The sequence below is a fragment of the Carettochelys insculpta genome, chromosome 3 (assembly GCF_033958435.1).
Source record: "Carettochelys insculpta isolate YL-2023 chromosome 3, ASM3395843v1, whole genome shotgun sequence".
In the NCBI taxonomy this organism is placed as follows: domain Eukaryota; kingdom Metazoa; phylum Chordata; order Testudines; family Carettochelyidae; genus Carettochelys; species Carettochelys insculpta.
In genome coordinates, this window is record NC_134139.1 from 19841402 (window position 1) to 19864254 (window position 22853).

The 22853-nt window shown below is 40.8% G+C and overlaps 1 protein-coding gene and 1 pseudogene across 2 annotated transcripts; one reads left to right on the forward strand and one right to left on the reverse strand.

Moving 5' to 3' along the window:
* The window catches only part of LOC142010130 (protein FAM200C-like), a 56549-nt pseudogene extending 54892 nt beyond the window's left edge, over positions 1-1657 (reverse strand).
* Positions 1448-22408, forward strand: ETAA1 (ETAA1 activator of ATR kinase). Of its 2 annotated transcripts, XM_074989436.1 has the most exons (7): positions 1707-1842; positions 4127-4278; positions 5908-6045; positions 6342-6418; positions 10815-10933; positions 11280-13474; positions 21471-22408. In XM_074989436.1, the coding sequence occupies exons 2-7, from the start codon at positions 4272-4274 to the stop codon at positions 21584-21586; spliced, it is 2652 nt and encodes an 883-aa protein (XP_074845537.1). In that variant the 5' UTR covers positions 1707-1842; positions 4127-4271; the 3' UTR covers positions 21587-22408. The 2 variants fall into 2 exon arrangements, with proteins under 2 accessions (XP_074845536.1, XP_074845537.1); XM_074989435.1 differs by lacking the exon at positions 4127-4278 and having other exon boundaries at positions 1448-1842.
* The last annotated feature ends 445 nt before the right edge of the window (positions 22409-22853 follow it).

Sequence of the window (22853 nt, forward strand, 5' to 3'; positions counted from 1 at the left end):
CTGACTTGCCCCAGGGCTCCAGCCACCACCACTGCAGCAGCAGAGGCAGTGGTCAGGAACCAGACCCTTTAAATTGCAGTGCAGCGCTGCACCATGTACTCTTGGCAGTGCTAAGGGCTGGGAAGGATGTTGGGGGGAGGGGCAGCACAGTGTAGTCCAAGTGGTGCTGAGGGCTGGTGGTTCTTTGCCTTGCCCCTGCCCCTCTGAGATCACAAAGCCAAGCTCTCCCTTACCCCACAACTTGCAGAAGGGCTGTTGACCCCCTTACTGCCTTGGTTCTATGTGCCTTGCAAAAGCTCTTCTCCCACCCCCAGCACTGCCCCCACAGTTCTTATTGGCCAGAAACAACCAGTGGGAGCTGCAGGTGTAGCACCTGAGGGTGCAGGTAGCACACAGAGACACATGGTTGCACCTCCACCTAGGAGTCTGACATGCTGGCTCTTCTGAGAGCCACATAGAACCATGGCAGGTAGGGAACCTGCTTTAGCCCCACTGTGCTGCCGAGCAGGAGCCACCTGAGGTAAGTGATGCCTAGCTGGAACCTGCACCCCAAACTCCCTTTCCCTGGTGAGAACCCCTTTCTGCACCAAACCCCTCTCCAGATCCTGCACAGCCTCCTGCATGCCAAACCCTTCCTCTGTAGCCCCGACCCAGCGCCTGCACCTCAACCTCCTGCCCAGCCCAGGGAAAGACTGAGGGTGAGAAGAGTTAGTGATGGGGCAGTGCTGGAGGAAGGGTGGGGACAGGCCTCTGAAAAGGGGTGAGGTTTCATGGAAGGACTGGTTGTAGGGAGGTGAGACAAGGGGGTAAGTTCTGGTCTGTAAGGAGTGGTCTGTGCTCAGGGTGGGCAACAGGAGGAGTCTAGTGTGGAGACTGGTCTGGACATGGCAGGGCACTCAGTAGGGTCTGCAGGAAGGGGAGAAGTGTGTACCCCTCAGGCTGGGAAATGGGAACGGTCTGTAAAGACGGAGCTCTTGGCACGTGCAAGGGTGAGGTCTGGGCAGGGTATTAGGAGGAGTCTGGGATTTAGGCAGGACAATGGGAGGGGTCTGTAGAGAGTCACGGGTCTGTGCTCAGAGGCAAGTTGCAGTCTGTACTCAGGGCAATGGGTGGGGCCTGTAGGTAGCGGAGGGGTCTGTGCTCAGGGCAATGGCAGGGGTCTGTAGAAAGGGGCGGGGTCTATGCTCAGTGGGAGACGGGCGAGCTCTGGGAAAGGCAATGGGAGGGGTCAATAGAGAGAGGGGCGGGGTCTGTACTGAGGGCAATGGGAGGGGTCGGTCGAGAGGGGCGGGGTTTGTGCTCAGACCAATGGGAGGGGTCTCTAGAGCGGGACGGGTCTGTGTACGCAAATGGACAAGGGGCGGGCTCTGGAGAGGGCATGAGAGTGGTCTGAGGAGGGGGGCGGGGTCTGTGCTCAGGGCGACCAGGGGCGGGCCCTGGACGCGTCTAAGCACCAACCGCCTGAGCTAAGCGCTTGCGGGCTGTGGTAGTTCCCTGCCGCGTCCGCACTCCCCTACGCTCGAAACCAATCCTGCTCGCCTCCGAGTTGATTTCGCCCAATCCGGGGCGAGCTTGAGACGCTGGGCAAGATGGCGGCGCCGGCGGCGTGAGCGGCGGGTCCGGGGCCGCCATGCAGAGCCGCTGGGCCTCGCGCCATGGCTAGCAGACGGCGGAAAGGGGGTGATAAGCTCCGCCTCAGGTCCCCGGCGCAGGAGACGGGGAGCGGCGGCGCGAGGCGTAGCAGGCAGAGGCAGAGGGCGGCGGCTGCCGCCGGGGAAAGCGGCGTGAGGGCCCCGCAAGATGGAGGGGTGGCAGTCTACGATCCCAGCAGCAAGGCAGAGGGTGAGGCCTGAGGAGCTAGGCCGGCTCTTCTGCCGGGAATGACCGTAGAACTGCCCGACCGGCTCTGGCAGCTTGAGAAACCCCAGACCCCTGTGGGAGAGTGTCCCCGGGTGCCCAGTAGTGTCCGCAAGCGATAACCGCTCCCTGAGGCGGCCGGGGCCGCGGCCGCGGCCGCACAGAGGGTCTCCCTCACATTCTCCTACCCCTTTCCCACGTCTTAAGCGCTGTCAGCTGTGCAAACGCTTGTCCTGCCGAGAGCAGGCCCCTAACAGGTGCTGTTCACTTTAAGCAGATCAGTAACTCCCAAGCTTGGGGCATGGGCATAAGGCATCATACAGGTTGGCTGGCCGGGGGGTGGGGTTTTCTATTGCTTGCCCATCCCTTTGGTTCCTCTTACAAGATTCTGATGGAGCCTCTTGATTGAAGGGAGGAGGAGCCGTTTAGTCTTGTGCTTAGGTGAATTTTATTCTGAATGTGAAGCTCTCTGGAAGATTAGGAGGATTGGCTGTAAACAAAAAACAAAGCTAAATGTTGGTGTTGGAATGTGCACCAAATTTGTTAGAGGATTGGAATTTTTTTTATAAATTTACAGTGTAGACCTAATGTCCTAATTTGCAGCTTTGTCTAAACTGGGTAACAAATTCAGTCACAGAATACACTCGCTGGTTTCATAAAACCCTTTTTCCAAAAGTTTCAGTTGTCTCCTGAATCTTTCTTAACTGTAGGAATGGATGGATCCAGCAAACATCATATATGCACACTTAAGCAGCATCTGCTCATTGATTGGTGGCAGGTCATGTGATTGGCTTTTGCTCAGAGCATTCCTATCTGTACATAGGGGGAACATGATTGTAAGCGACTTATTTTCTTTAGTGCATTGTTTTATGCAGCTATAGAATTTTCTGCCACAGTTCCGTTTTTGTCTTTGTCAAGGTGCTTTCCAGTTGCGCAATTTCAATGTTGTATAATGATACTGAGCAAGAAAACATTTAAATCATTTTGGTCACAATCCTGTAATTTAATCCATCCTCACACCAAGTCCAGTCAACTTCAGTAGAGGTTCAGACAATTACGGAATTCTTATATGGAGTAATTTGTAGATGTCAGGCCTCTTCCTTTTTTTAAAGCAGAGGGGAGTAGCGGATAGTGAAACCTGTCCATACGTTCCACACCTTCCAGTCCTGCTTCTTAAACATATTTAGTTTCATCCAGTTTTGTTAACCCTGACCCAGATCAAATGGAAAGGAATGTTTTCAGCAGGGACTGGCAATCCTTTCTCTGGTAATAATCTGAATTTGAAACTTGAATGTATGAGGAGTATTCATTTTTGTAAGTGGTGACAAGTGCTGAAGATTGCTTGGATTCTAATTAGAAAACACTGTTTCAGAAACCATATTTATTAAATATAGTGATGCTGTCTTCAGATTCATTTATCTGTAGGTTGCATGCCAAGTTCCATTTAAGAAAGTTGGTGCAACCAGTTGCACTTCATGTACTCTTCAGTTTATTGTACTACAGTCATATTTAATCGAGTCAAACTGTTTTTATATACCAATGACTTGTTTTTATCCATTATATGTGAAAATGCACAGTGATTGGGGATAGTAAAGAGCTGTCCTACAGGATAAGAACAAAAGGGCTCTAGAATTATCTTAATGTTACAAATATTGTGTAGGATTTCAGAGTTTTGGTGTGTTGAACATGGCATGGTATGGAAAACATTTTCTCTGTCTTGGGACATCTGAGCATAGTCAGTCTCCACAGCTGTATGTTGTATAGTAACAGAGAGGAAGCCGTGCTAGTCTATACACTATCAAAACAAAAAACAGTCAAGTAGCACTTTAAAGACTAGCAAAATGGTTTATTAGGTGAGCTTTCGTGGGACAGACCCACTTCTTCAGACCATAAGAAGTGGATCTGTCCCACGAAAGCTCACCTAATAAACCATTTTGCTAGTCTTTAAAGTGCTAATTGACTGACTGCTTTTTGTTGATACTGTATGTTGTATGTTTTACTTCATGCTGGCTGCTAGTAGATTTGAAGGGATCAAATTGTAACCAGAGATCACAGTGAAAGGTCTCAAAACTATACCAGGGAGGAAAAAAGAGACAGAAGAGCCTCTTTCCTACCAAAGGAGCTCCCTGCAATTTAGATTGCATTTGTGATGTAAAGCACTTTATTGACCTTTTCTTTGTTAGTTTTCCTTCTTACTGCTAGGGGCTGAATATCTTGTTTTTGTGTCATGCAGTGCATTATGAAATTGGATTTACTATTTTATCTACAGTAATGCAGTTGAGAAGTCATATATTCAACTTAATGAGTAATCATGGAAAAAATTGCATGGAATTCTAGAATACTAGAGCTCGAAGGAACCTTGAGAGGTCATCAAGTCCAGTCCCCTGCACTGATGGCAGGACAAATCACCATCCATGACAGGTGTTTGTCTAATTGCACTAAAAATTTCAAATGATGGAAAGTCCACAGCCTCCCTCAGCAGTTTATTCCAGTTTTTAACCATGATGACTGGAAGCTTTTCTTAATGTGTAACCTAAACCATAGCTTCTTGTCCAATCATGAGAGGTTAAGGAAAATAGCTTTTCTCCTTCCTCCTTGTAAAAACCGTTTAGGTACTTGAAAGCTGCTATCATGTCACCTCTGCATCTTCTCTTTTCTTGATGAGATAAATCCAGTTCTTTCAATTTTCCCTTGTAGGTCATGTTTTCTAGACCTGTAATCATTTTTGTTGCTTTTTTTTTAGACCTTCTCCAACTGTTCACATCTTTCCTGAAATGTGGTTCTCAGAACTGGACACTATGCTCCAGCTGAGATCTAATCAGTGCAAAATAGAGCAGAAGAATTACTTATGTCTTTCTCATAACACTCCTATTAATAGATTCCCTACATGAGGCTTGTGGGGTTTTTTTTGTTTGTTTTTTTTGCAACAATGTCACACTGTTGGCTCGTTTAACATGTTGTCCACTGTGACCCCTGGATTCCTTTTCGTAGTACTATTTCCTAGACAGTCATCTCCCATTATGTTTGTGCGAATTGGAATACTTTGCATTTGTCCTTATTGAATTCATACTGTATATCTCAGACCATTTCTTCAGTTTGTCTAGATCATTTTGAATTATAATCCCACCCTCCAAAACTTGCAACCCCTCTCAGTTTGGTATCATCTGCAAACTTTATAATTGTAGTTTCTGTGTCATTACCTAAATCTTGGTGAAGATATTGAACAAAACCAGTCCCTAAACTAATCCTTGTGGGACCCCACTTGTTATGCTTTTCTTGCATGATAGTGAACCATTGAAAACTACTCTCGGAACAGTTGGTCGACCAGTTCTGCATCCACCTTGTAGTAGTCCCGTCTAGGTTGTTTCTCTATTTTATTTATAGGAAGGCTATGTCAGACAAGTAAAACAATTGATACTTATTTTTAGGTATACCACATCTACCACTTCCCCCTTATCCATAAAGCTTGGTATCCCCTCTTAAAAAGCTATCAGGTTGGTATGACATTATTTGCAGTAACTCTTGTTTTTTCACCTTATCTACGAGATGCTTGCAAATAGATTCCTTAATTATTTGCTCCATTATCTTTCCTGGCACAGAGGTTAAGCTGGTTGCTCTCTGTTTTCCTTTCATATTTGCTCTTTTCCAGTCTTCTGGAATTCTCCTGTCTTTCATGACTGTTTCAAAGATAATAGTTGATGGCTAACATATCACTGTCAGCTTCTTGAGTATTCTAGGATGCATTCCATTAGGTAACTTGAAGACATCTAACTTTTCTCAATAATTTTTAATTTGTTCTTTTTTCTATTTTAACTCCTGAACCTTTCTGCATCATAGTATGTATTTAAACTGGAGGGGGAAAAAAAAAACCCAAAAAACCAAAATATTGGTTTGTCTGTTCTAAACTGAAAAATATAAGGGATGATTGTATTTAATTTTCTTCATTTTGCAAGTTTATAATATGTATGCGTAGTCCATCTTTTTGTGTATTTTGAATTCAGTAATTTTTTTGCAAGTTATTTATGGGGCAAACTGACTTTATTTATACAGAATCCTGTTTATATAAGACACCAAAGAGGTCATTAAATAGCAGAATAAAGTTACCAACCTTCAGTTCTCCAGCCAATGATACAGACATACAGCAAGAAATTTTTTGGGATCCTCATTCACCAATTACACATAAATTAGGTAACTATTATCAAAGAGTTGTTATTTCAAATGTGCTTTATAGTAAGTAAATGGTCATGTGAAATATACAATTAAAAGTATGCTATAGATGTCTGCATCTTTTTTTTTAAACTATAAAAAACTCTGATTAGAAAAATCCATTTTTAATGCCGCTTAAGAAGATGGCTTTTTGAAAATTTTTATAATGATACAGCACTTAATACTGTTTTGAATTTAATAGTTGTATGTGAAATGTTTGTGCTCAGGAAACTTGCATTTGACTATTTGACCCTTTATACAGAGTTTTTCTTTGATAGGTAATGAAAGAAAGAAAAAAGCCATGAGTAGCTGTACAGTTGACATTTCAGATATTGTTAATCGTATTGCTCCACAGGTAATTATAATTTCCTAAAGCAACACTTTGCAGTTTATAAAAGGGAAAAAATAAAAAAAAGCTTAAAAATGGTGCTATTCAGGGGATGAAACAGTTTGTTACTCTCCATAATGTTTTGCATAATAGTGAGATTCTTAGGTTTTTTTCTAATATTTGTATTAGTATATTTATGGTGTTGAATTTAAAATCACAAACATGTTCTGATTCTTTTGGGGGGACTCTTTGACTTCCAATTATAACACAAAAGTTGTGGGGGTGTTTGAAAATTACCCATGTGACACTCAGTACAGAAACATGAAACAGGCACCAACCCCTGTTTTTAGAATTTAACCACAAACGGCGGGGATAATGATCACTTTCTTGTGGAAAATGCAGTGGGATGTTCGACTTCAACCACTTACTTCAAATGTGTAGTTTTACGCATATCATATTTACTAGGTGGTTCTTTGTATTTACCCTGCTACCACAATGCAAGTAGCTAGCTTTCAGGTTTCTTGTACCCTGATTTTTGTTAAATGATGTTCGTTCTCATTTTCCCCCTATGCATCCGTGCTGTACTTGTAAAATAACCTTGTTCTCCAAATTATTTTAGTGTGCTTCTGGCTTTAGGCTATGTCTACACTAGAGCCATCTGTCAACAGAAGTTATTGTCGGAAGATACTGTCAACAGGCCATGGCCCGATTGCAAAGTAGATCGAAAAAGTGATCTGCTCTGTCAACAAAGAGCAGCCAGACTGGTGTCCCAGAAGCCCTGTCTGTCAGCAGAACGCCCCCTGGAACATCCAGACTGGCTTTCTGTTGACAGATCTCTGACAGAGGCATTCTGCCTCAGCCTCATGGGGGAGAGCAGCAGAATGCTGTTGGCAAAAGTGCTGCGTTTGTAATTTTACTGTCAACAGAACGCCTTGAGTATGTGGATGTTTCTCAGGTTTTGTTGACAAAACTCTCTAGTGTAGACATAGCCTTAGAAACTAGTCCTGCTCCTTGATTCCAAGTTCAGAAGTTACTTGGAGTTACTTTTGCCTTCTTTTGTATAACTTTTGTTCAGTCCTCCTCCTTTCATATATTTTTTCTCTTCTTTTAAAAAGTTCTCAATTTATTTCCTATCCTTGCTGTCTTCTGACACCTCTCCATTTTTATTTTTTTTCTTTCTGCCCCTTGCTTGTTCTTTAGGTGTGCATAAGGTTCTGTTTCGGACTACTTTGCCCCTTGAAGCCCATTTTGTTGTTCAGAGGCCTGCCTTTGGGATAGTCTTTGAGATCTTCATGTACCTCAATTCATTAAATAATAATTTTTCAGTTAAAATTAAAACAGTGGAGCGGCTAAAAAAATCTTACGACTTGCAAGTTTCTGCTGGAAACAGACTGATGAATGGCACCATCAAGTTTGAATTTCCCCTTCAATGCAAAGTTGCAAGAAGTACCATATGGAAAAGTTAAATAAAAATTATAGAATCAAATCCATAGAATACTAGGACTGGAAGGGACCTCGAGAGGCCATCAAGTGCAGCCCCCTTCCCCAATGGCAGGACCAAGTACTGTCTAAACCATCCCTGATAGACATTTATCTAACCTGTTCTTAAATATTTCCAGCAATGGAGATTCCACAACCTCCCTTGGCAATCTTTATTCCGCTGTTTGACCACCCTGACAGTTAGGAACTTTTTTCTAACGTCCAACCTAAACTTCCCTTGCTGCAGTTTAAGTCCATTGCCTCTTGTTCTATCCTCAGAGGCCAAAAAGAACAAGTTTTCTCTCTCCTCCTTACTCATAGCTTACATCTTAAATAAATTTGCATGGGCAAAACGATAGTAAGATACAAATGATGCAGTTGGTATTTAACTTATCAGCTTATTTCATAAATAATTCTTTTAAGCCATCTGTACCAACATTCTTACTCTTTTATACTTTGAAATTGGAATTTTAATTTGTGCATATCACATAATTGGTTGTTGTAAAATAGCCAGCACATTGCACTTTCTGAGTTGAAATCTCAGCTCTGTTGTATGTTACCATAGGTCCATTAAAACAGTTTATACAAGGTGAGGACGTGGCCCTTTATGTTTCATCTTATAAATTGACTAAAAGGAATTACTGATATAATAGAGGCAATTAAGGGCAAGCAGGAGCTTGCAGTTGGAGATTTTGAAAACGCTATTAAATGTGTATGTCAGAATTGTTTTAATTTTTGCCATATACCTTTAGGCGTTTTATAAAGGCTATCCCTTTTGGTATTCCCAACACCTTTCTGAAAGTACGCCTTAAGTATGTAGATCAGATTAAATGAAAGGATGGTTTAAACTCGCTAATGTGATGTGCACACGTTTTCCCTCACTTCTAGAACTTCTAAATATCTTTTGCTTTTGATCTCTTAAAGATACATTACTTCACAAAAAAAAAAAGTACTCTGTAGATAAGTCATTAATACTCTTCTAAGCATGAATGGGCTTTTAGGTGTATTTTGTTCATATCTAACAACCAGAATTTTAATACAGTTTACTGGTGCAAGCTGATCATAAATAGGAACAGTTCAGCAACTGTAAATCTTGTCAATTTTTTTTATATTTAATTTTTTATTTCCAAAATCATGGAAGTACAGTCACTACTGGTATTCAATATATCTTATTAATTTGCTATTCCAATTTTAGGTTTTTTTTATTATTGATGGTGGGGGGGGGAACCTAGTCTTGAAAAGAAGGCAATCTTATTTTGCCCTCAAAATAGGAATGATCTTGCAATAAACAATACCAAAGTGCAGGAACCGTACAAGATTAAGGTGAGGAAAGACAGTGCGTTAGTGTTGATATAATCGCTTGATTATTCTAGCGGACAAAGGTAGTAATATCTGTTTGTTTGTAATACTAGTCAGTTTTCAGGATTGATGTATGTGGACCTGTGTAATTGGCATTGAGACCCTGGAATTTTACTATGTAAGCGCCATTCTATTCTAACGGCAGGGCCATCTTTTATAGAGGCAGAAGATCTGTAAGAAAATCTTTTTCCAACACAGTTATGTAATCTTCAGCAGACAAACTATGCCTGCTTTTTTGACAGTACCTGTTTAAAATGGTTTATGTATTTCAAAATTATAGCTGAATATTTGAAAATAAAGATCTTCCAGTCTGTGGTTTGAAAGTCATTAGTAAAGACTCCATTGGCTGCACCTTCCCTTTTGTCCATAGGTTAATTCTGTCTCTTGTGCCATTTATGGCCCTGTCTTGGATTATGGCTGCTTATTTACACTTTTTGACAGAGTTATGCATTACCTTTTTCTGGTATCTCCTGACATTCTTCCCCCCCTTTCCACCTAAAATAAAAGCACTTCTCCAGTACTGGTCAGTAAAGCTCAATTCCTTCCTTTGGCTTATATACAATAATTATGTTTATATATGAATCATGTTCACAGATTTCTATACCTAATTATTTTGCAGGGAGTTCAGATGCAAATGTGGACCATCTTTATTTAAGGTCCAAATGCCATCAATTTCTGCTTTTCTAAAGGATCGTGTAATGTTGTAGTGGAAGTATTCAAAGCTTGTTTGCATTCAGGAGATGTCATCAATACAGCAGTCCCTCAAAATGCGCAGTTTCGCGGTGTGCGTAACTCACATTAATGTGAGTTAAGCACAGCTCAAAATCCTGCTCGCCCAGTCCCGGATCAAACGCGCGTACACACGCAGAGCTCTGGCTCAACTCCACGTCTCCCCACCCTCCCTCCAGCCCTAACCCAACCCAGGCTGATATCCTCCCGCCCCGGTCCACTTCCATGGGTCCCAACCTGCTGCCAGGCTTAACCCTCCCCAACTTCTGCCCCCATCCCAACCCCAGGACTTTACCTTTCGAAAGGAGCTCCAGGTGCTCTTGCTGCTTCCATGACTGCAGAACGTGCATTCCACCGGGGAAAGAAGCAGGCTTCCCGTCCCCCCCGGACTTACGCGAAATTTGAGTTCTGTGAGGGGGCGTGAGAATGCAACCTTCTCATAACTCGAGGGACTACTGGGCATTTCTTTGCATTTCTCTAATTTGCCAGCAGAGTTGTAGTAGGTTAACAAAGGGCACATCTCAGGTGACAATTCGGTAAGTTGTATGTAGTAGATTAAAGTTTGCAAAGTCAATGTTGCAGAACACTTTATTGTAATCATTCTCTTGAGTGTTTTGGTTGCAAATATTGTAATATCCTAGTTATTTTCAAGCTGGTATAGTTAAACTTTTATGTATGCAGTCTTACATTGGCTTAAACTTGCTTTGTATTGATTTAGCTTGGGCCTTTAATTTATATACAAGTTTGTACTAATTTATATCTCTTAAGTTAAACCACTGCAACTTGTGTTGTGTGCTGGGAAATTTTAATTTTAATCAAGTTTCAGAGTATCACTAATATAATCTCAACTGTTCAGGATGAAAAACCAAGCTGTTGTGAGGGGTCTCTTCTTGGGATGTGGATTGGTGAAGATGCTATTCCCTGTACACCTGGATTAGTAAAAGTGCGAACTAGGACAAAATTTAATAGTGCAAGGTAAATTCAAATTAACTTTTGCTTTCGTTCAAAAAGTCTCATTTTCCTGTAAAGGAAGCAGCATTTCACTGAATCCATGAATTTGAGATTCATGAACACAGTGTGTACCTTTGCAGAGTTAATACATTTTGATACATTTTCCTTGATTTTGTAATCTTTTAAATGGGATGCTCATTGGTTACAGTAAAGGAATATACCTTGACAGTTACGTTATGAATGCTTGTTTAGAGGTTTTTAATCATGTATTATATGATTCTTTTTCTTTTAAACCTGAAAATAAACTAGTTACACTTTACTAAAGTATTCTTAAATGTTCCTGATTTTTGTCTTCTGTTTTTGCATTTAGAGATGGTAAAATAAAAAATACTGAGGAGGAACTGATGAAGTTGGCTAAACAATTTGATAAAAACCTGGAGGAGCTAGATGAAGTCCAGGAACAAAATGATGAATGTGATGGTTTTATGCAGACTACTTCAGAGGGAGAGACTGTAAATAGTAGTGCACAGATAAAAAATCTGCAGTCATTCCTTGATGAAGATTCTAAAAGAGAGACAGTTCTGTCCTCAGAGCCAGTTAAAGAGCATACCGACTTCCCTTCTACAGAGTGTTGTCAAACTAGCAGCCAGAAGTCGGTAGACCTTGAAGCAGAAATGGCCCTTAATGCCCTTTTTGATTGCTCTACCCAGAAATGTAGTGGACAGTTGAGCCAAGACCTATCTGATATTTCCTTAAACAATAGTTTACATGAAAGTAGAAGTCCCTTGGTGGAAGAGAAACATGCTTCTAAGGAAAGTACAATAACCAAGCAGCATGTTACTAAAGAGATATGCCAGAAGCCAAGTTCAACATGCACATTAGAACATATGAAACAGATTTCAGCTCCAGAAACTAAGAATGTTCTTGTCCTTCCAAAACAAAGTTTGGCATCCTCCAAGACAGAATTGCTGATCTCCAAAAAGCCTGGTGAAGTGGCTCATGATGATTTTGATGATTGGGATATTGACATATTAGCAGATGATTCCTTTGTAATGCAAGTTACCCAAAACCCTGAACTAATTAGTACTCCTGAAGAAGCCCTACCAGCCTCTAAAAAGCCAAGCACAAGCACTGTCACAGGCATTAGTGAAACTAAGGAAAAAACACATGCTTCTAATTCTGTAATTAGTGTAAGTTTTTCATCCAAATCCAACACTATACCATATGCATGTCTGAAACAAAATAGTAAAACCATACAAGATGCTGAAGAATCTCTCTCTCTACAGAAACCAAATAAGAAGATGGAAAATTCCAAGATACAGAGTGTTTTTTTACATGTGGAGCATGATGTTAGAACTGATGAGAAAAATTCCACAGGGAAAATAGCCCAAAACAAAGTTTATACTCCTCTTATTTCAGTGCAATCTGACGCTAAGAATGGAAATGAACAGAATCAGCCGAAAAGTGGCCCTATTAGTTTTCCTGTAAAAGAATCCTCTTCCATCTTGGTACAATGTAATCCTCATAGAACACAGACTGGAAAATATAGAAATAACAAGTCTGGTATTTTCCATCAGCCATCCATTTCTACTAATGCCAAGTCTAATGATCGATTAAAGGTGAACTGTATTGGTGTGGCTAACCTAAAGCAAGCTGAAATGCCAAAGAAATGTTCTGTGTCATTTAATGATTGGAATGAGCCTAAGTTTCCTGATGAAGTTTTAGATATGTTTTGTGAATCTGATAGTCTTTGGGACACGAATGGTGAAGATGATGATTTGTTATATCAGCTGTGTGATGATGTAGAAAAACAGACTCAAAACCAAGATATTAAACAAGGAAACAAGAGCGCGGTGATACAAGGAGCCAATATTACTTCCAAATCTGATACTGATAGTAGCTTCACTGCATCTAAACAAGAACTGTCCAATTACCCATTGGCACAAAAACTCAATGCAAACCAGAATACCATTTTGATGGGTACTCCTTGTACAAATGTCTCAAAGGTTATAGGCAGATTAACTACATTTGGAAATGTAGCAAACTGTATAAATTCTGAAAATCCTATAGCTGTAATGGCAAATGTCCCTACACAGCATCGGTATACCCATTCCCAAAACCATGATAAAACTGGTTCTGTAAATGCATCAAATAGCATTTCAGGAAAATGGTATCGGTCTAATTCTGTGCCTGTAGGAAGCCTCAGGTCTGAAACTGGTCCTGCTAACACGACGGATTGTTGTATGAATGCATTTAACAGTCAAGTATTAGGCAACCAAGATCTTTCATGCAACACAGGAAAGATACAAAATAACAGTTGTATGAACAAAATGTTAGTTGTGCCTTCAAAATTTACATTTAAAAAGATTAACAATTCCCAGATTACTGTTCATGCAGATCCTAAAAGTATAAGTGTAGGAGGCACTTCTGGAATCAAAGTTACTCAGCAGAGTCTGGAAGAAAACAAGAGTCAATTAAACGTCCCTTTCCATGGGAAGATTGAAGTTAATCAAAAGCCACCTTTTAAGAGGCACCTTTCAGAATCTCTGGCGGAGTCTGCAACAGGTATGTTTCTTTTTCACACTACTAACCTGGGGGAGTTGTGGGGAAAGTGATAAGTCTCTCCAAAGCAAACTGATTATTATGCGCTCTCTATGGTATTGAGATGTTGTTTATAAACTTGAGTGTTTGGTCTTCTCAAACTAGGCTTGATGAGATAATTTAAAAATAGGAATTCTGACTTCACTCATGGCCATTTCGAAGTTTGGGGCACGTGTAGACACAGCCAATAAGAGGTAAAACGGAGTTTGAAGAATGGCTAGCTAAAACCTCAAAAGGGCATGTCTACACAGCCCCCTCTCTTCCCAAAGGGACATCGTAATGAGCAAAGGGGAGTATTCAAATGAGGCATGGATTTAAATGTCCCCCTTCTGAAAGCACCCTTAATTTACATGGCTCTGTAGCTTCCGGAAGGGGCTCTTCCGGAAGTGAAATCTTGCAGGAATATGCAAATAAGAGGAGATATTTAAATCTGTGCCTCATTTGAATATTCCCCTTTGCCTCATTACCATGCCCCTTTTTGAAGGGAGGGGGCTGTATAGATGTGGCCAAAATATTTAAGTACATCAGGTGCAGGAAGCCTGCTAAACAACAAGGCTGTGTCTGCACTTGCATTCCTCTTTTGAAAGAGGTATGCAAATGAGGTGTGCATTTGCATATCTGGCACCTCAATTGCATAATTCAAAATAAGCTATTTTGAAATAATATGCAAATAAGGGTCCAGATATGCAAATATGTGCCTCATTTACATTTTCAACTTCCCTCATTTGTATAGCTCTTTCAGAAGAGGAATGCAAATGTAGACACAGCCCAAGTGGAGCCAATGGATGATCGAGATGCTAAGGGATCACTCAAGGCCATTGCTGAGAAACTAAATGAATTCTTTGCTTCGGTCGTCACTGCTGGGAATGTTAGGGAGATTACCAAACCTCAGCCATTCTTTTTAGGTGACACATCTCAGGAATTGTCCAAGACTGAGGTGTCATTAGAGGGGGTTTTGGAGCAAATTGGTAAGCTTAATAATAAGAAGTCACTGGGATCGGATGGCATTCACCCAAGAGTTCTGAAATAACTCAAATGTGAAATTGCAGAACAATTAACTGTGGTGTTTAATTTATCCTTAAATCAGCTTCTGTACCTTTTGACTGGAAGATAGCTAATATGACTCCAACATTTAAAAAAGGGCTCTCAAGGTGACCCTGGCAGTTAAAGACCAGTAAGTCTAATATAAGTCTTGGGTGAATTAGTTGAAACTATAATAAAGAATAAAATTGTCAGGATACGTAGATGAACGTATTGTTGGGAAAAGTCAACATTGTTTCTGTAAAGGGAAATCATGCCTTACTAATCTAGAGAGGTAGCCATCTTTGTCTGAATCTACACAAAACAAAAAATCAACCCTGTAGCACTTTAGAGACTAACCATATAATTTATTAGGTGGTGAGCTTTGAGGGGCGGACCCACCTGTTCAGATCTGGAAAATCCTAATAAATGATAACTGAGATGAAGAGAGTTTAACAGAAATATAGAAGAAAATTAAATAAAAGCTGATGAATCAGCTAGATAGGACAGGGGGAAATTAGTTTCTCCAAGTGTCTTTTAAGTTAAGTGGGCTGCCTGGGATCACTACGAATATCAAAGGTGGGGAAACTGTCCTTGTAATGTGTAAGGTAATTGATAGCTTTGAGTCTGAAATGAAAAGTACCAAACTTGAGAATGAACTCTAATTCAGATATAATCTGGTGTTAAGCAGCCCGCTTAAATTGTCATGGGGTAACAGGGAAGGTCCTCTCATGTATTGAAAACCAGTTAAGACCGGAAACAATGGTAGGAATAAATGTTTAGTTTACAGAATGGAGAGAAGTCACTAGGGGTGTCCCCCACGTGTCTGTACTGGGACCAATCCTATTCAACCTATTTATCTGGAAAAAGGGGGTTAACAGTTGGGTGGCAAAACTTGCTGATGATACTAAACTGTTGAAAATAGTTAAGAACTAAGTAAACTGTTGTTAGAAACAAAGTCTGGACACAGTATATGAAGCAAGCAGGAGGGTTTATTACACACAGCGCTGGTGGAGTGCCATTTTGTGCATCAGGACTCAATGGAGCACTGCCAGACAATAAGTTACAATTGATTATATAGATTATTGATGAGCAGGGGGAAGGCTATAGTATGGGTGTCACCCAAGCCTGGATAGGTCCTGGCAGCAAGATGAAATGAGCACAATACGCCAATGATCTGAAAAAGGTTGCAGAGTATCCCCGTGCATAGCTTATAGAACATCTTATCTCTAATACAGGTGTTTTTCCTAACAAGTTATCAGAACAAAACAGACAATAACATTTATGTCAGATAGGATAGATGATATGTCTGCAAGAGTAATGATGCCACGTCCATACTGGCACGTTCCGGGGTGCTTATCTAGAGGGTTGAAGCAAAAGACGTTAATAGCATAAAGCAATAATATATTTGTTTTGAGTACTGGTCTGGGATAGCAGAGGCGAAAACACCATAATTAGGTGCTAATATGCAGGGGCTTCTCTTTGGAATGTGGTAGCTGAGGCAGCTATCCCTCCCTTCAGACTCCAAGGTCCTGACTGAGCTAGGACAACCTTCCCCGGGTCTGGTGAGTGAGGGGAGGCGGGGCAGCATGGGATCGCTCCACTCATGCTAACTGGGTTTCTGAACAATAGGGTTATAGGCCTACTGCAGACTTTAGGATTCGTATAGGGGGTCTTTAGCAGACCACCATAACCTGCCTCAGAAATTTCAGTCCTACAACTGTGAAGAGCTTCAAACAGATCTCACAAAACTAAGTGATTGGGCAACAAAATGGCAAAAGAATTTCAGTGTTGATAAATGTAAAGTAATGCGCATAGGAAAAAAATCCCATCTACACATATAGAATGATGTGACTAAATTAGCTATAACCACTCGAAACACCTTGGAATCATGGATTGTTCTCTGAAAACTTCCACTTAATATGCTACAGCAGTCAAAAAGGCAAACAGAATTCTGGGAATCATTAAAAAAGGATAGAGAGTATCTTATTGCCTTTACATTAATCCATGTTACACCTACATCTTGAATATTGCATACAAATGTGGTTGCCTCATCTGAAAAAAGATATATTTGCATTGGAAAAGGTTCTGAAAAGAATAACAAAAATAAGGGGTTTGAAATGGGTGTCATGTGAAGAAAGATTAAAAAGACTGGGAAGTCCTGTGGCACCTTAAACTAACAGATTTTTTGGAAACAAAAAAGCAGTCCAGTAGCACTTTAAAGGCTAAAAAAATAATTTATTAGGTGATGACCTTCGTGGGACAGACCTACTTCTTCTGGTCATAACCATACCAGAACAGACCCAATATTTAAGGCACAGAGAACCAAAAATAGTAATCAAGGTTGACAAATCAGAAAAATAATATCAAGGTGAGCAAATCAGAGAGCAGAGGGGTGGGGTGGAGCGGGGGAGAGTCAAGAATTAGGTAAAGCCAAGTATGCAAAAGAGCCCCTATAACGAACTAGAAAATTTCCATCCCAGTTCAACCAACGTGTTAATGTGTTGATTTTGAATACAAAAGAGAGTTTGGCAGCCTTTCTTTCCAAGCTGTTGTGAAAATTCCTCTTCAGTAAAACGCATACTTTCAGGTCATTAAGAGAGTGGCCCACTCCATTAAAGTGCTGACTGACAGGTTTGTGAATTAGGAGTGTTTTTATGTCTGTTTTATGCCCATTAATTCTTTTGTCTAAGACAGTTTGAAGTCTGTCCAATATACAGAGCATCTGGGCATAGTTGGCGCATGATGGCATATATAATGTTAGTTGAGGAATGTAAGAGAAGTCCCCGTGATTCTCTGAATAACCTGGTTAGGTGAAGTGATGGCATCTCCAAAAGAGAGATGTGGACAAATTTGGCAATGGGCCTTGTTGCAAGAAAAAGTTCCAGGATTGGTGTTCCTGCGGTATAGACTGTGGCTGTTGGTGAGAATCTTCATAAGGTTGGGAGGTTGTCTGCACGAGAGAACAGGCCTGTCACCTAGAGCCTTCTGGAGTGTGGCATCCTGATTAAGGATATGGTGTAAGTCTTTAGTAATGCGTTGCTGTGGTTTGGGTTGGGGGTTGTAGGTAATGACCCGTGGTGTTCTGTTTTTAGGTTTTTTGGGGCCTATCTTGGAGTAGCTGGTCTGTGGGTATTCATCTGGCCCTGTCGATTTGTTTTTTCATTTCTCCTGGTGGGTAATTCAGGTTTAGGAATATTTGGTGGAGATCTTGTAGTTTTCGGTCTCTGTTAGTAGGATCCAAGCAAATGCGATTGTACCTAAGGGCTTGACTGTAAACAGTGGATCTAGTTGTGTGTGCAGGATGGAAGCTAGAAGCAGGTAGGTAAGTATAGTGATCACTGGATTTCCAGTTGAGTGTGGTACAGATCAGGCTGTACTTGATTTGTACTGTAGTGTCCAGGAAGTGTATCTCTCGCTTGAAGTAGTCAAGGCATAAGTTGATGGTGGGGTGCAGATTGTTAGTCTCTGTGGAATTCTTCTAGAGTCTCTATACCATGGGTCCAAATCATAAAGATGTATCGTAAGTTGAGGAGGAGGGGTAATAGGGGATGAGAGCTGAGGAATCGTTGTTCCAGGTCACCCACAAATATATTAGCATATTGTGGGGCCATGTGGGTGCCCATAGCAGTTCCACTCATTTGGAGGTATAAATTGTCCCCAAGTCGGAAATAATTGTGGGTTAGAACAAAGTTACAGAGGTCAGACACCAGATTGGCTGTGGTGACATCAGGGATGGTATTCCTGATTGCTTGTAATCCATCTTTGTGTGGAATATTAGTGTACAGAGCCCCTACATCCATGGTGGCAAGGATGGTGTTGTCAGGAACTTTTTTGATGTTTTGTAATTTCCTCAGGAAGTCAGTGGTATCTCGGAGATACCTGGGAGTGTTGGTGGCATAAGGTTTGAGGAGGGAGTCAACATAACTGGATAGTCCAGTGGTAACAGTGCCAATAACCGAAATGATAGGGCGTCTGGGGTTTCCAGGTTTGTGGATTTTAGGAAGTAAATAGAATAGTCCAGGATGGGGCTCAAATGGTGTGTCTGAGTGAATAAGGTCCTGAGCAGCAGCAGGGAGTTCCTTAAGTAGTTGTAATTTGTTTTGGAATTCCAAAGTGGGATCAGCGGAGAGAGGTCTGTAAAATTTGGTGTTGGAGAGTTGTCTGGCTGCCCCCTGTTCTTAGTCTGACTTATTCATGATGACAACAGCACCCCTTTTGTCAGCGGGCTTGATTAAACTGTCTGGGTTATTTTTGAGACTCTGGACAGCATAGCGTTTAGCACAGTTGAGATTGTGTCTCATTTGGTATTGTTTGCATGTAATGTCAGTCTGAGCATGGTTGCAGAACCATTGTACCTAAAAATCCAGGCTTTCACTACAACCGTCAGAGGAAGTCCACACAGAGTTGTTCTTTTGGTGTTGGAATGCGGGAAGGTCGAGAGTGTCAGACTGTTGTTTATAGGTGTGTACAAAGAATTCCTTTAGATGGAGGTGGCAAAAGAAGGCTTCAAGGTCCCCTCCGAATTGTATTAAGTTCATGGCGGAAGAGGGGCAGAAGGAAGGACCCTGGGATAAGAGAGACTGTTCTGCTGGCCTGAGTTGGTAGCTGTAAAGGTTAACAATATTGTTAGTTGAGTTGTCGTTGTTGAAGTTGTAGTATCCTGAGGTGTGAAGTAATTTAGAAAATTTCTTTTCTTTTAGGGTTTTTTTTTTTTTTTTTTTTTGTAGGAAGTGGAAGCGTGTTTTATAAATGTCTTGTCTAGTATAAGTAAAGCCTCATTCTGTGGGGTCTGGCGTGGAGGCCGGATTGTTGCTGAGAATTTCAAGTTCAGAGAGTTCATTTTTAATCATCTTTTGTTTATTGTAAAGTATTTTGATCAAGTGGTTCCTCAGTTTCTTAGTGCGTGGCATAGATGCTCACTGTAGTCGCTGTACTACGTTGATTGTAATGGATTTTTCACTGTCAAGTGTTCGTGGGCGAAGACCCACTTCATCAGATGCGTGTACAAAGTGGGTCTTTGCCCACAAAATTTTACACTCCAAAACATCTATTAGTTTGTAAGGTGCCACAGGACTTCTTGTTGTTTTTGCGGATATAAACTAACATGCAACGAAGGGTCCTGTGGCACCTTATAGACTAACAGAAAAGTTTTGAGCATGAGCTTTCGTGAGTACAGACTCACTTCATCAGATGCTGGTCTTGGAAATCTGCAGGGCCAAGTATAAATAAGTCCAGAGCAAGGGTGGGGAGGTAGGGATAAACTAACGTGGCCACCTCTCTGATGCTTAGAATGACTGTGTCTTGTCAGCTTAGAAACAAAGAGATTAGTGGGGATATGATAGAGGTATATAAAATCATGACTGGTGTAGGAACGGTGAATAACTAAGTCATTTACTTGTTCCCATAACAAAAGGACTAGGGGTGACCAAATGAAATTAATGAGTTGCAGGTTTAAAACCAGCAAAAGCATGTGTTTCTTCAGACAGCACGTAGTAGGCCTGTGGAACCCCCTTTGCTAAAGGAGGTTGTGAAGACCAAATCTTTAATAGGATTCAAAAAAGATCTAGGTAAATTCGTGGAGGTTAGATCAACCAGTGGATATTAGCCAAGATAAGTAGGAATGGTGTCCCTAGCCTCTGTTTGTCTGAGGTTGAAAATGGATGTCAGAAGAGGGATGGCTTTCATGATTACCTGTTCTGTTCACTCCCTCTGGGACGTCAGGTATTGGCCTCTATCAGAAGACAGGATACTGGGCTAGATGGATGTTTGGTCTGACCCAGTATGGCCATTCTTATGTTCTTACTGTAATGTGTGGACTTATTACCAATAAATAAATTGGTCATTAAATAGAGAAAATTGGACAACAATATCTTGTACTCTTTGGCAAGGCTCTTGACTCTTTGGCTGTTAGTTCTGTATGTCAATCTAAGTTTCCTAACCTCACTGAAAAGATAACTGTCTCTCTCATTGTTGCTGAGACATTAACCACAAATTTGGATAGAGGTTAGTAAGTAATCGCTCTGGAAACTTATATTTTTATCTGAATATATAGTTGCTTTAACTGACTTGAAAACATTCTAAGTGTTAATCCTGATTACACTGGCTACGACTACACTAGAATCATCTGTCTACATAAATTACTCAGAAGAGCTGTTTTGGCAGAAATTCTGTCAACAGATGGCATCCACACCTAAAAGTGGATCGACCGTTTGATCTGCTCTGTTGACAAAAGGTCCCCCCAGAGCATCTACACAGCTTTTTTTCGTCGGCAGTTTCTGTTGACAAAGCACATTTTATATGGAGACCCTCTGTGAGTTTTGTTGATAAAATCCCAGTTTTGTCTGCAGAACTCTGTAGTGTAGATGTAACCACTGACATTAGTAGAAGTTTTCATTTGATTTCAGTGGGGGCCAGGATTTTAGTGCATACTAATTTACTGCTCTGTAGGAAAACACACAAAATGTTATGCTTAGCTATCATTTCCCTGTCTCCTGTTTTTTGTTGGTTTTGATATTTTCTACGCATTTGGTCCTGCTTGATGCTTGTACTATACCTGACTGCTGTTTGTAGAATCTAATTGTAGTATCTCCACCCAACTTACTCTGATTTAGAGCTCTTTCCACTCCGCTACTCATAAGTTCTTTAACACATTGTAATCTCAATTGATCCCTCATGTCATAAGGTTCATTTGAAAGGGAACAGTAGTATTTCCTTTAAGCAAATGTCTGCTTTCCAATATTCTTGGTAGTAAAGAACCTTCAACAGCAATACAAAAATCATCTTTCCAGCTTCTGCTTTGAGGATGGACTGTGTTAACACGGTTTCTTCATTTGTCTGTACATTGTGCTATCGTTTATCTTCAGAAACTTAAGACATAAAACTAAAAATACACACTGAATAAGTTTGAAGGCCTCTAATGTATATTTTATATTTGCAGCCTTTGTGATGGAACAGAAAAATAGAAAATGTTCTCAAGAAGAAATTGAAAAGAAAAAACAAGAAGCTTTGGCTCGAAGAAAATCCAGAATGCAGGAGTTTCTCAAAGATACTTAAATTTAATTTGAAGTTTTTGGTGTGCTAATTAGCTGATAGGAAAAATATTGTAATAAAAGTGATCATTTTTAAAATTCTGCCCAGTTGCCTCATCTTGCTCTTTACTTGCCTTCTGTCTGAGCAATTGATGCTGCACTGTATGTAAATTATGAAAACAGTTCACAGTTGTGAACAGCTTTTTCCAAATACCTTAACACCTGTTGCAGTCAAGTTCAATATTGTATACACATTAGTACTATCAAGCATTGCAATTGTGAGGTTTAATATTCATGTGAACAGTATTTAAAGTATTGCAAAAAAGGAGTATAGCATAAAGTTCATTCAGTCTTCTGTGGCTTAATTTTTTGGCAATTATCAGTAATTTTTTTTTTTAAATGAACAGGTTCAAACAGTGTGTACATTTATTAAATCTGTGTGGTTCTCAAACTGGTTTTCATAAGCTTGAAACTCACTCATGGAGATGAGAACCTAAAAATTAAGCTTTCAAAATCTGAAGTTGGTGCTTGTTCATTAAAAACAAGTCCAGCCACTAGAAAATTCGTGGAAATACACAATCTGGAGAATCCATTGTCAGTCTGCTTCTTTTAAATGATGGAATAATATATACATAGTAAAGAGAGAACCTAATATAGCATACAGGTAATCTGTAAAATCACAACGTTGTACTGAAAGAGCACTTTTTGTTCCTTCCATTAAGGCCTTGTCTACACGAGCACAGATCTTTGAAATGGCCATGCAAATGGCCATTTTGACGATTATGCATATTCAGCACCTCATTAGCATGCCACCAGCCACAGCTCTTCAAAATTGCCATGTTTCACTCCCGCCTGGCCCATCCAGATGGGGGTCCTTTTCAGAAGGACCCCGGGAACTTCAAAATCCCCTTATTCCTATCTGCTGATAGGAATAAGAGGATTCTGAAGTTCCCAGGGTCCTTTCGAAAAGAACCCTCGTCTGGACGATCTGTGCAGGAGCGAAACATGGCAATTTTGAAGAGCCATGGCTGATGGCATGATAATGAGGGGCTGAATATGCATTTCAGCACCTCATTAATAATCTTCAAAATAGGCATTTGCATGGCCATTTCGAAAATTTGTGCTAGTGTAGACATAGCCTAAGGGTTGGAGGTTGGTTGGTTTGGTTTTTTTTCCTGGTTACCATTTTGAGTTTTTGGCTGTGCCACCTGTCTTCCAAAAACAAGTGTTATGGGATTACTTAAAATGCTGCTAATGCCACTTTACTGAACCATCACTGAACTGTGCAGGCA